Below are 16,697 nucleotides of genomic sequence, written 5' to 3'. Positions count from 1 at the left end.
GTATTCTAGTCTAGTGGATCGAAAATAATTATTTTTGTGCAACAAGTGCGACGAGTCGGCTAATTACTTGTAAGTGTGGGATGTACGAACCGAAGGAGAGTTCACTTGCACATGTAGACAATAACCGATCCTCACGTGCCGCACTCAATATTTTTTTGTTGCCTGTATCGAAATCGTCCTTGTGTGTGAATTAGTGTTCTTAGTCAGAATAAATTCTCGGAAACTTTGGGAAAAAAACGGGTTTTTTTCTTTACCATATTTTTCCAGGTTTTTTTCTTTTAAGATAATTTTATTTTTATTTTCTTCTACGTCAATTATTTTAAGATTAATAGATTATTTTACATTTAAGAACTCTAATAAGTAAATAATTAATCAATAAAGTTCGCTGTTATAACTTATGATGATTTTAATTTTAATCAGAAAAATCTCATAGTTTATGAATTAAAAAAAAAAAACAAATCTCTTATAAGGATATTATCTATTTATTATTACATTTGTCGTGCACTCGTGCAATAAATTTTGCAAATATGTTGATTGGCTGCAGGATAAAATATTTTTAGACTCGAGAGATATTTTTATTCTCTATCTCTATCCTATAGCGGCTATAGTATAGCCAGTTAACACGCGTTAAAAATGTATCGTATAACATTATGTAATGACATTTACACATTATTATAATGTGTAAATGGAGACAAATCCTCTATTTTTTCTGTAAGAAATAATTTAAAACAATATTTTACCATCATTATGAATTTAAATATTGGGCGGACAAAACTATAAAAACAATATTTTCTTGAGAAAAAATGGGAAAAAAACTGAGTTTTTTTCCATTTTTTGGGGACAATGGAAAAAAACAGAGTATTCTTCAATTGTCGATGGAAAAATGGAAAAGAACTGAGTTTTTCTCGATTTTATTTTTTCAGAAAATTAAAAACACTATTATAGAGCATTTTTCTCATTTTTCCGTATTTTTAGGAAAAAAACGAAAAAAAAACGGGTTTTTTCCTCGATTTTATTTTTCTGGAAAATTAACAGGTGAGAAAAGGTTCACTTTCCGTGCATAGGTAGCAAAAATTGATTTTTTTCTTTTTGCATATTTTACAAGAATTTGATATGGAAAATATGTCTACAAAATAATTTTGCCCGATTCATAAAATTAACAAAATTATAGTATCTAATAGGAAACGATCTCCGGCGCACAGTAAAGCATTGTATTGATATATTTTATATTTCAGCTAAGGTTCTCATGTGAGTTCCCAGAACGAAGCTCGTATCAGAATATAAATATTCTAGAAGCGGCGCTCAACTTATTTCGCTAGAGGTGAGAAAATTAATCTTAGACTCTTAGAGAAGAGAGCAGCTTTGCAGAACTTTTATATGAGCAGGAGGAAAGTCTCTTGTATGACTCTGGATTAGCTGATTAATTGTAAGTAAAATTATTTCTATGTAACTACGTACGAACAGTGCGAAAAACTTTAAACGCATTTTTCTCGAAACTACGTTTTTCAAATTGATTTTAATGATATCTCAAAAACTAGTTAACCAATTAAGTCAGAATTTTACACACACAACTTCAGTACATGATAGCCCTTTCCATGATCAAGTCAAAATCTTTTTTTCATTTTTGTAGAAATCAATCTTTCAAAGACGAAAAGAATACCGACAAAAATTGAAATTTAATTTTTAAAATAAAGTTATTAAAAAAATATTTAATATTAAAAATATTCTTTTTTATTCTAGGGTACCTGCTATAGCCAAACTTATATTAATTACAAATCTCTTTGGTTTTTAGTTCCAGATGAATAGAACAGTCGGAATCCATGGAGAACCAACTTTTTTTGATAACTTTATTCAATATTGTATGCAGTATTTATTTATAGTTATTTTCCAATAAAAAATTTGAAACCTACTTCAAATATGCATTAATATAAAAAAATCCGTTCCAAAAAATCTTATCGCTATTTTAAAAAAATTCGCAAATAGCATAAAAATTTGATCTTTAGAGTATAATATCACCTTAAACATTTAACACTGGGAGGCGAAAAAATTGTCGAACTAATTGCAATCGGTTTTGATAGTCTTTCTCGTAGAATCCGTATCTGAAAACAGAAATAGTGAATTGGCTCTAATTTTTAAACAAAACAATCAAAGATGCAACCGTTTTTAGGCAATTTTTGAATACCTGTAGAAAAACAACAGGTCTTAGAACCTTCCAATTGGGATGAAATAAAAGCCTAAGTCTTACCCTTTTAGATTATAAATTAAAATATTTGGTACCGTTAATTCGGAGGACTTGGTAAACATTTTTTATACAAGCGCGCTCAGATGTCTTACAAGGAAACCTTGCGTGGTAAAAAAATCCGATTTTAATAAAACTTTGGATAAATTGTAGAGGGGGTAAATACATACATGAATTCAGACATTGGTGTTCAAAAACGGTTTGAAGGGGGTGAAACCACCCTTCAAAGGTCAAGACATTTCTGTCTTTTCTCGATATATCGTAAACTAAACAAAATATTAAAAAATGTTTTATACAAAAGTTCTACAGTATGAATACCTCTGTTTAACTACGCTACTTATTTTTTTGGGGGAAAAAAAAAACTTAATTCAGCCTTTATACTCCTTCTATGCTGATTATTTATTGCATTAAAATTTCGATTTTAATGAAAGTTGACATAAATATAGAGAGGGTAAATACACGAATTTATAAAATTTTAGTTGGTGCTACAAAACAATTTAAAGGGATGAAAATAAACAGTTGAAATTTATACTGTAAAAATTTTGTATAAATATTTTTTGATATATCGTTTACAATATATTGAAAAAAGAGCAAAAATGTCTTTACCTTTGAAGGTTGGCTTTATCCCTTCAAACCGTTTTGTAGCATCAACAAAAAATTTTTTAATTCATGTATTTGCTCTGTTCATATTTATGGCAATTTTTATTCAAATTGGGATTTTAATGTAATATATAATCAGCATAAAGGGAATCTAAAGGGTGAATTAAAAATTTGTTTTCAAAAAATGAATAATCCCAGATAGCCAAACGAGATTGAGCATATCGGGCAAATTAATGCACTGCATGTATGTTGTGAACTTGCCTACAATTTGCTGTCATTGTAATTTAACGTGAAACAAAGTTAACATCAGGAGGGCAAATAACCTTCACAAGTTTATGAAATTGTAAGTGCATGCATTGAGGAATAATAAACTTGTCACATTGACAGCAAATTGTGCATGCATGTTGACAACTTGCCATCAGTTTGTTGAATTCTAATGAAGAATTTTACATAATGTCAGAACAACAGACAGTTTGAGGAAACACCTTGGCTTTAGTTTGATGAAATTAATAGGGAATACGTGACAGCAAAATGACAACACGTTACCTTCATTTGGCTATCTGAGATGTTTAAGTAGAAGTACTTATACTGTAGAACTTTTGTAAAAATTTTGCATAAAACATTTTTTGATATTTTGTCTAGTTTACGAGCTATATCGAGAAAAGACAAAAATGTCTTTACTTTTGAAGGGTGATTTCACCTCTTTAAACAGTTTTCGAGCACCAACTGAAAATTTCTAAATTCATATATTTATCCTCCTCTACATTTATGCCAAATTTAATTAAAATCAGAATTTTCGGCAACGCGAGGTTTCCATGTCAATCACTCAGAATTATGCGTTATCCAACATTTATACATAAATATTTTTTAATAAATCAATAATGGATTTCAAAGTTTTTTTTCATAAATTTTATTCGCTCCAAAAACGTAAATATTAAATTTACTCTATTTTTTAAAAACAAACATAAAAACGTGTTTAAAAGAAGCAAAGAGATTCACGTGAGAAAGCATCTCTATTCATGAAAAACATTAATATATAAAAAATTGTTTACAAGTCCTCCAAGTTAGTTAGGCACTTAACCTATTTCAATCTGTAGCCTATAAGGACAAGATTTACTTTTATTTCATCCCAATTAGAAAATTCTAGGACTTCTCGTTATTTTCCTATAGGTATTAAAAAACACGGCTTTCATCTTTGGTTCCATTTGTTTAAAAAACTAGAGCCAATTTAGTATTTTTAAGGCCACATTTGTGTTTAGTGCACCAAAATTAGTAAAAAAATACCCATTCCTTTAACAACAATCTGAAAGTGATAAAATTTGGTTGATTAGTAGATTAAAAAACGAAGTTTTAATCACAATTTTATTCACGACTCATTTTACTATTTAAAATATTCTTTAAATTTTCTCCACTCTGTTGCTTAACATCCCTCCATACACATTTTTATTTTCTAATGTACCGCCATATACATCTCGTTATTCTGTTCTTCAACAATTAAATAGAGTAGCTTAATAAATAGCAGTAATAAATCAAATTACGAATATGTGGAAGAATTATATTTTTATTTTAATATTCTGGTAAAAATAAATTTTGCTACAATACAGTTGATGGAAAATATAGCAAATATAGATTTAAAAAACTGTTAAATTTAGAATGTTTTATAATCTTTAGTATTTCTTTCTCTACTTTTTTAATAAAAAATAGGTACACATTTTTCTCTTTAAATATACATAAATATATTATATACAAATAAGATATATTTTATGAAAAAATCAAACTGTCTTGTACTGTAATGGGCTATTTTGTTTCTCACTATGTTATTTTATGAGAAATATTTGTTTCTCGTTTTTTAAGGACAATTACAAGAATATATAAATACATAGCAAAGAGATATTTTAAGTGCTCGTTTTTATAAGAAATATACAAATATGTTGCATAACAAAAGTTGTATCAGGATTGTTTTTTGTATGATTTTTACATTAATCACTAAATAACATTTTGGGAACATTTTATTAATTAAAGATTAAGAAAATATTAGAAATCTAAATGCTAAAAAATTATTTTTAATTATTTAACAATTTATATTAAAATTATAATAACATTAGTAATAATCAAAATATTTTTTTAAATCTATGGCATTATCATGTGATTAATATGATTAATTTTAGAATAAAATTTAAGTTATACTAGTTCATGACACTATGTAGCACAGCTAAAATAAAACAATGTATAATATTGCTGTTGTACTTAAAAAGTATAAGAAAGAACATGGTAACTATGTAACGATGATTATATATCTATGCAACAAATATTGTAGCCAGTCTCGATTAAGCATAAGATTATTGCATTTACCATTGGCATCATAAATTGTAGGAACAATTAGCATATATGAAAGTTCAAACTAAGGACGATTTTTGATTGTTTTTTTTTTGGAAATTTTCAATCCTTCGCATCTTTTTATCACATTTAATATTAATACTTATTGTTTTACAATTAAATCTTTGATAACGCCATTTAGAGCTCGTTCCAAGTGCGAGCCGTCCCAATAAATTTTTCCACAATGCTCGCAGATATAAAAAACCTGAACATTCTTCAATACATTAAGAGGGACTTTGTCGATTTGTATCCGCATCTGATATCTGGTCGTACATGTTTCAACGTCGAGGGTGTCTGTGGACAAATGCCACGTACGATATTCGTTATTTGTAAAATAATCATTTGGATTCTGAGCAACCTCGAAGTCATTTGGATCAGAATTATCGGCATCAGCTTCTAATGTATTTTCGGCTTGATTGGGCAATACTCGATAATTGTTTTTTCTTATAATTTTCACGAAGCTAGATCAAAATAAAAATTATTTTTACATGACATTACAAAAAAAATATGTACACATATATAAGCTGATTTTTTAAACTAAGCACAGATTTTTCTTAAGAATGATAAAGAGGAGATAGTCAAAATTGTTAAAAAATTAAAGAATATATATTAATCATAAAATTATTGACAAAATTTGATTTAAAAAATTCTTAATGGTTTTTCAAAATTAAGAAATCTTTTGAAATTACATTTAATAAACTAGCAAAAAATTTTCTAAAAAAAAAATAAATATTTTTTTAATCAGATTTATTTATATCTCACAGAAGCTGGAATTGTTTTCTAGAAACTCTATATTCACATGTTGAAAAAAATGTGTACATACGCACGCATGCACGCACACACTGAGCAACAAACGTAACAAAAATTTATATTAAAATTTTACTTAACTTCAAATAATCGTAAAAACTTATCGCATTTAAAAGTTTTTTTTTTTCATTTTAAAGCTTGAAGTCTCTAAAGAGCATTTATTAGATTTTGATTCTCTCCTTTTCCCTTTTCGGCATCTCTTCAAAAGTCAGAACGTGTTTTGTCTTCAAAAATTTTTATACTTTGACGCGTTCTATGGGGGTTGTAATAAATCTTTTTCATAAACTTTTTAAGAATTGTCGTGAATTAGAAACTTTTCCTTACAAATAGAAAAAAATGGGAGTTTGTATGATTTTTTGGCGGAGTTATGACATATCAAAGTTACCTATGCATTCAGTTTTATGTATGTTAATGCCAGCATTGACATTACCCAATATGCACCACGAGAAGGCTGCTGGCCAGATTTTGTGCATTGTGTGTGTGTATGTGTGTGTGTGTGTGTGTGTGTGTGTGTGTGTGTGTGTGTGTGTGTGTGAAATGTGTTGGACGGAAGAAAATATTGCACGGAGATAGCAACTAGAGGTAGCATTATAGCGCATATGGCACGATATTCCTCAAAATGTAATTAAATTCTGCATCAATATGCACGAGCATCTTTAAAAAAAAGACATTCAAAGACATAGGAGTAATACACATTATTAAGTACAAACATGTATTTCTTCCAGGTAATATTTTCTAATTTCTTTCGTTCGATACGCCACACTTATACACGCACACACAATGCGCAAAAACCGACCAGCAATCTCTTCATAGTGCACATCGAAAAATGCTAATGTTGGCGGTAACAAGCACAGACTAAAATGCATAGGTAAATTTGATGTCATAACTCCGTCAAAAAAAATTGTATAGACTTTAATTTTTTTTATTTAAGGAAAAATTTATATTTTACGAAAATTTTTACCAGGGCCGGTTCTGGATACTTGGCCGCCCGTGTGCAAACCTATTTTTCGCCGCCCCGCGTTATTCCGTTAATATTATTTTTTCTGTGCTGTGTTGTAATTATTTTTACACATTATCGTTTTACAAATTTGGAGATTTTGTTTCTAAATTTTTATAAAACATTAACACTCCGAGGGCAGCCTTCGGCCGCCCCCTTAAACCAGCCGGCCGCGTGTGGGGCACGCGTTTGCCCTCTGCCAGGACCAGCACTGATTTTTACAAAGTTTACGAAAAAAATTTATTACACCCCATAGAGTGCGTCAAAGTATGAACATTTTTGAGGACAAAACACGTCCTTACTTTTAAAGAAATAATAAAAAGGGTAAAGGAAAGGATCAAAATCTGACAAATACTCTTTAAAGTAGAAACTTCAAGCTTTCAAATGATAACTTTCAAATACGATAAGGTTTTACAAAGTTACGATTATTTAAAGTTGAATGAAATTTTGGTATAAATTCTTGTTGCGCTAATTCTTTGCTCACAAGGGAACGGATAGAACTGTCCCTCACCGATTTTAATGAGCTTTGGATATGTTGTAGAACATAAAAAAATATTAGACCCATATTTTTTTTAGCGGCGTATCTCGACGTTTAGAGGTTGAAACCACTCCTCGAAAATAACGCGTTTTTTTGTTTTTGGCGAATATCTTTGAAAATATAAGGTTTATGAAAAAATGATTTATACAAAAGTTTTATGGTATTTTATACTCTTTACAATAGTATATTTAGATTGCCCAAAAATTTTAAACTTTTTAATTTACCTCACCCCCACCCCTTTTTTTCAAAATTTTGAAAATTTTGTAAGGATAAAAATTAAAGAACATTAAAAGCCAAATCCATCCAAATATAATAATATATGGGTTCCATCATCCTCAATTATTGGCAAAACGAGATGATAATCTCGTGCTATAGGCGCCGCGCTAGAAGTTACGTTATTTCTTTAGTCGCGTCACATTCAATAACTGCCTCTCCTGCGTATATTTTTATATTAGAACATAAAAACGGATTAACCTTAATTACATAATACTCAACGTATTACACGATATAAAGTATAAATGCATATATATAACAAAAGTAGCATATATATACGTATGTGCGTACGTACATTTTCATTGTTACAAATGCGAATATAAATTAATATAAAGCAAAATATTTAAATATTTAAAACTGCAAATACAATATAACAAAATGTATAATATTAAGAGATAAGCATAAAATATAAACTGCAATAATATTTGCATAATTGTATTATTTACATTATATGCACATAGCACACTCTGATAATAAAGATAATATAATTATATAATTGAATTTAATAAGTTTGAAAATACATTTATACGGATATATATATATATATATATCTATATATATATATATTGCAGACAACACGAGCGAATAAGTTTAGTATCAGTGTTGATAGACGGGCTGGTTGTTCTCGCGCAGGCGCATCATATGAAGCTTCAGTAAAATATCCATTCGCAATAGGAAGGCGATCTTTAGTCCCCATACAATTTTTTTGCAAATTTATAAAAACGTTAACATTTTTTATATATTTAACACGCACGCATATATTTGCATATCGTTTGCATGTATATTTGTGTATATATATTTAACATAAATTAAGGAATTATAAATAATTTGCATTTAATAACAAAAATCAACTTAAAAATAAAAAAAAGGTAAATTTTTGGAATAAAACATATTTAAATTGAAATAAAATATTTTATTTGGCGGAACTCATACAGAATACCGACATTGGTCACAAGGCTCAGGGAAAACCGCCAAAAAATCTTATCAGTATGCATCAAATACGAAATTTATAAATTATTTTATTTAATACGAGAAAATATACATGCATGTTTAATATATAAAAGGTGTTAACGTTTTTATAAATTTACAAAAAAATTGTATGGGGACTAAAGATCTCCTTCCTATTGAAAAGATCTTCCTTTTAATGAAAATGTACGTACGCACTAACGTATATACATACATACATATATATATATATATGTATATGTATTTTATTTGCCACTTTTTTGACTATTAAGAAACAGTCAAATATGAAAGCAAACTTTTTTTGTTTCTAAAAGATTTCAGAAATATTGCATTTGCAATTTTATAAAAACATAAAGCAAATACATTTCTGAAATATTTAGGATGGAAAGTTATAATTAAAATTTTAATGAAATATTTCTATACTATTTCCGATCGTTACAATATTTCACCAATGTTACATGCCGCGTGGGATGCTACTTTTGTTATATATATGTAGGATTTTAATCTTCTTTCGCACTTTTTACGCTATGTGTCTCGTGCCGCTCGCTCATGCCGCCGCCATCACTTACTCTTCTCTCCTCTTGCACGCCGCGCGTGTCTTCTGCTTTCCAGCGCCCTCCCACGGCGCTGGCTTAACTTGTTAACTAGCCGTGAACTACATCTAGACGCCGCATCCCACATATATGCCTTTATGCTTTATACCGTGTAATACGTTGAGTATTATGTAATTAAGATTAATCCGTTTTTGTGTTCTAATATAAAAATATACGCAAGAGAGGCAGTTATTGAATGTGACGTGACTAAAGAGGTAACGCAGCGCGGCGCTTATAGCACACGATTATCATCTCGTTTTGCCAATAATTGAGAATAATGGAAGCCCTATATTATTATATTTGGATGGATTTGGCTTTTAATGCTCTTTAATTTTTGTCCTTACAAAATTTTCAAAATTTTGAAAAAAAGGGGTGGGGGTGGGGTAAAGTTTGAAATTTTTGGAAAATCTAAATATACTATTGTAAAGAGTATAAAATACCATAACTTTTGTATAAATCATTTTTTCATAAACCTTATACTTTCAAAGATATTCGCCAAAAACGAAAAAACGCGTTATTTTCGAGGGGTGGTTTCAACCCCTAAACGTCGAGATACGCCGCTAAAAAAAATATGGGTCTATATTTTTTCATGTTCTACAACATATCTAAAGCTCATTAAAATCGGTGAAGGTTCTGTCCGTTCCCTTGTCAGTGTATATGTCATGGTCAAATCCGTTGCGCGGGCGTTCCTAGGATTGACTGGTCAATGCGCGGAATAACCAAGCCTTTTGGTCAAAGCCTGAAATAGTTTTGTATTTCGGCCTTTGACTGATATGTTTTTAGTCCATCCTAGGAGTGACTAACATGGCTGGTCAAAGCTAGAAACTGAAAAAATTACTTCGGACTTTGACCAAAACGCTTGGTTGTTTCGCGCATTGACCAGTCAATCTTAGGTATGATTACAATAAAGCCATCTAAGCCCGCTATGCGCCTTGCAGGTATTCTAATCTGTCTGCTATTCGTGAGCAATTCACGGCACGAATGCGTTGCTGTCTAGTACAAGCCATGCAAAAAATGCGCAAATTTCAAATATTTATATGTATTTTTATGAGCATCTCGTTTAGCGTGGAAAGTCGCTAACCCATGTGGTGCAGTGAATGCTTTGCACACACACGCACGCACGCACGCAGGTACGCACGCACGCACGCACGCAGGCACGCACGCACGCATGCTCACACGCACACACACACACACACACACGGGAGGGGGGCCAAAGGCCTCCTTGCACCCCCCCCCCCCGTGTGTGTGTGTGTGTGTGTGTGCGCGTGCGTGCGTGCGCGCGCGTGCAAAGCATTCATTGCACCACATGAGTTTGCGACTTTCCACGCTAAACGAGATGCTCATAAAAATACATATAGACATTTGAAATTCGCGCATTTTTGAGAGTACATTTTATGTTCTTAAAAGAGAATATATTTTATGTTCTAAATATTTACCCCAAAGGTTTGTCTATTTTAAGTAAAATCTACTTTATGTTAACAATAAAAATATTATTTAAAAATCTTGGCTTTATTTTTTAAAGTCTTAAGCCACACCTAAGATTGACTAGTCAAAGTCCAAAGTAATTTTTTCAGTTTCTAGCTTTGACCAGCCATGTTAGCCACTCCTAGGATGGACTAAAAACATCAGTCAAAGGCCGAAATACAAAACTATTTCGGGCTTTGACGAAAACGCTTGGTTATTCCGCGCATTGACCAGTCAATCCTAGGAACGCCCGCGCAACGGGGTTTGACCATAACATATATACAGGGTGTTCCAGATCAACCACAGGAGCCTTTACGTATTCCTCATGAAAAACTAAGTCAAAAATGTTAATAGCAAAATGTTGAGGAATTAATAGTTTTTAAGTGATAACCCTTTGAAACTTCACAACCACAGGCCGTAAAGTTCGCGCCGTCAGGCGCGGCACAACTGAGCAGCCAGCTGGATGCTTTGACGAGTACTGGTAAACGGCACGGTGTCGAATGAGTATTGCACCGTACAAATCTGTGAAATCTCTATTCATCTATTGCTGTATTTTTAAATCAAGTCCAATTTAATTGACAAAAAGTAATGTCAATTGCAAATTCAATAAAACATTATTTATATAAATAAAAAGTATGTGTTTCTGAAATACGTTTTATGTATAAATAAATTAATAAATAAAATCAATATTAAATTATCCAATCAAATTATAATATGATAGGAAAGAGAATACAGTAAAGAAATCGAAGTAAGCAAGTAATAGCCATATTATTACTACAAATTACATTTTAAATATCTTCCAAAAACTTTTAGAGTAAGTATTTGAAATGGCCACCATCCATTTCAATACAAAACTGAGCACATCTAAATCAAATTTTTTTCTTATTATAATTCGGAATTTCGTTCATTTCATTTCCTAAATATAAAATATTTATTTACATCAAATGCGAATTTTAAATGTAAATGTTTTCCAATATTGTTTATGACAGAACTTTTTAAAAAGAAGTTTTGGAAATGTTTGTCGACTGATGTTTTAATATTTGATTGGATAATTTAATTAATATTGATTTTATTTATTAATTTATTTATACATAAAACGTATTTCAGTAACACGTACTTTTTATTGATATAAATTATGTTTTATTAAATTTACAACTAATATTACTTCTTGTCTTTGAAATTGGACTCGATTTAAGAATACAGCAATAGATGTTAATAGAGATTTCACAGATTTGTACGGTGTAATACTCGTTCGGCACCGTGACGTTTAGCGGTACTCGTCAAAGAGTCCGGTCAGTCGGTTGCGCCGCGCCTGACAGCATGAGCTTCACGGCTTATGGTTGAAAAGTTTCAAAGGTTTATCATTTAAAAACTATTGATCCTTCAACATTTTGCTATTGACATTTTCGATTCAGTTTTTCATGAGAAATACGTACATGCTAGCTGCTGTGGTTGATCTGGAACACGACACTACACTACACTACACTACACTACACGCACGCACGCACGCATGCACGCACACAAAATACTAAAAAAAAACTGTAATTATTTAAGAATTATTTAACATATACAGTTCAACACACACACATAAATTTGAAAGCTTAAAACTTTTTCGTATACACAAGAAAGTATTTTTTTTATATTTAAAATATTTAGAAAAAATTATGCAATTTAAGATTATATTTTTTTCCATGAAACTAACTTTAAAAAAATTAAACATTTAATAGAGATAAGAAGAGTTTTTGACAAACAATTAATATTAAAAAATATAGTTAAAAATTAATTTAAAAAAATTAAAAACTAATTAAAAAAGTATTTAAAGCTTAGAAAATTTACTTTAAAATAACTTTTTATTAATTTTTGTCCAATAATGTTTCATCAAGTTACAGTGCTTGAAAGTAAAAGTAAAAAATATTGAAAAGTCTATTTTTCAATATTAACCAATTTTTTAACTTTATGTAATTTAGAAACAAAATTTGAAATACAGATATTAAGAGAATGCTAAACTGCCCATCAAACTTGATTGAGGTCGATAATGCAAAGTCATTATTTATCCTTGTTCATGAAAAAATTTGCTTTAAAATACAAGTTATATAGCTTATACTTACAAATAAATGGTGTCTCGCAGTTTGGAATAGAAGGAATAAGACTATATTTGTCAAATTATGTTTACAAGCCGTAAAAAACATATTTATGTGATCAAAAATTTTATTCATTTAAGCGCTTTTATTTTTAAAATATCTTTTTTGTACGGCTTGTAATCGTAATTTGACGATTATAATCTTATTCCTCAATCTATTCCAAATCCGGGAACACCATTCATTTGTACGTATAAGCTACATAACTTGTATTTTGAAGCAAATATTTTTATGAACAAATAAACTTTAAAAATTTTTTTGCATTTTTGGTCTTTATCTAATCGTCCCTGGGTTCATTTGTGTACATACTTGAAAAGTGTAAAAGGATTATCAATTCTGTAAATTCAATTCGAAATTAAGTGATAAATACAGAATGTCGGTAAAACGGCTTTAGCATCCTCTTAAGACTCTCTCTTCTATAAAATGCATTTCTGAAAAAAACTTTACAATTTTTTTTCACTGTGATACTTAGCTTTTTGTGAGAAATGAAAAAACTATAAGTATTTCCAAATTTATGGGTGAATAACAATATGATAAAATAGGTAAATAAATTAATTCAATTCACCTTTGTACAAGATCATCCATTAACTTCTTCGGAACTTTCACGAATTCATCGCAGTTACATATTTGACATCGACTAAAAATATCATTTTGCGTTACGAAAACACCGAAATGATACAAAACTTCACGTAATTGGTTGTCAGGTGTATCAGCCATTATCCTGTAGCAATTCTCCAATGGTAGATACTGTTTAAACTAACGTGATGGAGATTATTAAAATAAGATCTACATTACGACTCAAGTTTCAGCATTCTCAAAATTTTTTTGCATATCACAAAAAATTAATCAGGTTCACTGTACCAAATAGTCAATGAACAAATAAAATCGTAAAATAATAAACACATTTAATAAAATATATTTTTTCAAATAAAAATATTTTTATCAAATATGTATAAATAAGACTTAAAAAATATTAATATGCAATCTAAAGTTTATTATTTTATAGTTTTAGAGTTTTAACATTTTTCTTAAATAGTAATTTTTACCAGTGATTACTGCTCAGTACAATTCTTTTTCAATAAAGAAAGATCATAGAAAAGTTTTGTAAAATACATTTTAAAGAAGAAAGATGGAGCTTTAAATTTGTCTTTTCGTTTCATTTCTATATTTTGTTTCTAAATTATATAAAATTGAAAAATAAAACTTAAAAAAATTTTTTTTATTTTGAACCTTCATAAAATACTATTATTCATACTGGCTCCATAGAATACTAGTGGATAAAAATTAATAAGAAATTCTTTTAAAGTAAGTCTTAAGTAATAAGACAAACTTTTTTTTAAGTTTTAAAATGCCCTTTTTAACAATGACTTTTCGCAAAAATCTTTTTGTATAAAAATTTTTAAATAAAAATGTTTTTTTAAATAAAATTTTACGAAGAAAAGAGAAAACAAGGGCTATTTTTTCGAAAACGGCCATGCTCCAATTTTGTTCAAATTTGGAAAATAGGTTTCTTTTAGAAAAAAAATACGTATACGTGAAGGATTTTTGGCGACTTAAAAAATTTTTTTAAATGTCGGTAAGTAGGAAATCTATTTTTTAAATCTTTATTGACACTTCTTCGCTATGGTCACACACGCACACACACACGGGGTGTAAGAGGGCCTTTGGCACCCCCTCTCGTACCCACTCCGCCGGTAGGGGTACCCTAGCCAGAAAAAGTACGGTGCATACTTTGATGATAAATTACGTATTTTTAGTTAAAGTAGATAATGCAAGGTCTACAATGTCAGCAGGAGTAATGGAGTAAGAAATAAGGAGTAAGTGTAATTGACCAATTAAAAACCGCGAGCAAACGAAATGGGCAAATCTTATTTCATATTTCTTACTTCTTACTCTTACTCCATTACTCCTGCTGATATTATAGACTTTGCATAAAAGTACAAACGTGCTTTTCAATTAAATAATTTAAAGTAAGAAATCTATAATTTATAAACAAAGATTTAAATCTACTATGTATTGTTTCACATTGTTCTGGGCTTCACCCCTCTCCCTACATCCCCACATTAATATTTATAACATATTTTATCTCTGTGACACAGAATAATGTGGAAACAAATACTGTGGATTTAATTTTTTGCCTACAAATTATAAATTCCTACTTACCGACATAAAAAAAAATTTTCTAAGTCGCCAAAAATCCTTGCGTATGGTTTTTTCTCTAAAAGAACCTATTTATAAAATTGGAACAAAATCGGAGCATGACAGTTTTCGAAAGAATAGCTAAAACAAGAAAACAAATTTATTATACTATGTTTGATGTCACATTTCTTAAAATTTTTAAAAAACTTTTTTATTTAACTTTTTTGTGAGATGCAAGAAAATTTCAAACGTGTTGAAATTTTGGATATATAAATTGGATCTTACTCTTTCATAATTTTTGTTGCGCGTTAATAGAATTCTGTTTTCGCGCATTGCCAATTTAGCGGAATCGTCTCCTCCTTGATCAAATAATACGTGTATGCAATCTATACCACACATGCGCAATTTACTGCTTAAACCACCTAACATAGAGTCGCATACGACGCGCCACATATGTGCAGGAATTGGATTCAAATTTCGTCGCACAGATTTATCCGCATTATTTTGCGTGTTTTGAGTACTTTGCCTACTCTGAATGTCTTCCCAACTATTCTGTTTGCTGTATCTATTATAATTATCTCGTTTATCTTGATTACCACGTCTAGTTTGAGAATCATATTTATTGTAATTATCGTAATTATCATATCTTTTCTGATTTTTGTATCTTCCATCGTTAACCGCTTGATTCATTTTAGCATTTGCGTGTTTATTTTGATTAGGATTATTATATCTTCTTTGGTCGTCGTGTCTTCCATCAACTCGGATTACTCCGATGTGTAGACCTCTGTCACGATTATAAAGATTTTCGTTATATCTTCTTCGATCATCGTATCTCCCATTATCAACTCTGATTGCTCCCCTATGCGCACTTTTGTCACAATTATAATTATCATAATTATCATATCTTGTTTGGCTATCATGTCGACTGTCGTTATACGACTCATAACATGTAGATCTACCCTGATTTTGTTTATTGTAATGTCCATATTTAGGTGTAGGCTTATGTGCAGTTCTGTACTTCGGCGAAGCCCCTGTCTTTATTCCATAATCCTCCACTCCATTATCTCTATTAGACATTGTTAGATTCGAATATGTAAATTTCTGTAAAAGCGGTCAATAAAATCTTAAAGTCTTTACTATATATAAGGAGTGTAATTAAATCATACAACTTTTAATAAAAAATATTTATTCTCATATAAAAAGAATATACGTATATACTTAGTTAATTATTTTGTGACTTTATAAAACAAAAGAAAAAAAATTTGACAATAAAATTTTCATTATAAGATATTTTTATTAGGAATCTTACAGAACATTTTTTTATTTTTTTGTCATTAAACAAAAAAGTCATTTTTTCTGACATTACTTTTATTACATATTTATGTATTACATAACGCTTATTCCAATTTTGTAAAAAAAATTCCCTTACAATTTCCAGATTTCCCAAGAATTTTATTCAAAATTCTATAAAATTAGAGAATTTTTAAATATAAATTTTAAATAACTTTATTTTATCATATTTTAAATGTTCCTTAATTATTATCACAAAGAAAAGAAACTTTAAATT

General features: G+C 29.7%; 1 protein-coding gene across 4 annotated transcripts in view; it reads right to left on the bottom strand.

The window, feature by feature from the left end:
• Positions 1–16,697, bottom strand: part of LOC105833553 (exonuclease mut-7 homolog) — a 47,090-nt gene that overhangs the window by 14,401 nt on the left and 15,992 nt on the right. For 2 of the 4 annotated variants that reach the window (XM_036285188.1, XM_012675379.3), the window contains 3 exons: positions 15,416–16,231; positions 13,557–13,747; positions 4,200–5,676 (listed from right to left, as the gene is read on the bottom strand). In XM_036285188.1, the coding sequence (XP_036141081.1) occupies positions 5,319–5,676; positions 13,557–13,747; positions 15,416–16,231 (1,365 nt within the window). In that variant the 3' untranslated portion in view covers positions 4,200–5,318. Of the gene's footprint in view, positions 1–998; positions 2,100–4,199; positions 5,677–13,556; positions 13,748–15,415; positions 16,232–16,697 lie in introns of those variants that run through there. The other 2 variants (XM_036285190.1, XM_036285189.1) reach the window with 2 other exon arrangements.

This window comes from Monomorium pharaonis, chromosome 4, assembly GCF_013373865.1.
Source record: "Monomorium pharaonis isolate MP-MQ-018 chromosome 4, ASM1337386v2, whole genome shotgun sequence".
Taxonomy (NCBI): Eukaryota; Metazoa; Arthropoda; class Insecta; order Hymenoptera; family Formicidae; genus Monomorium; species Monomorium pharaonis.
Note: the sequence above shows the minus strand (reverse complement) of the source record. Positions and strands in the feature narration are given on the sequence as shown.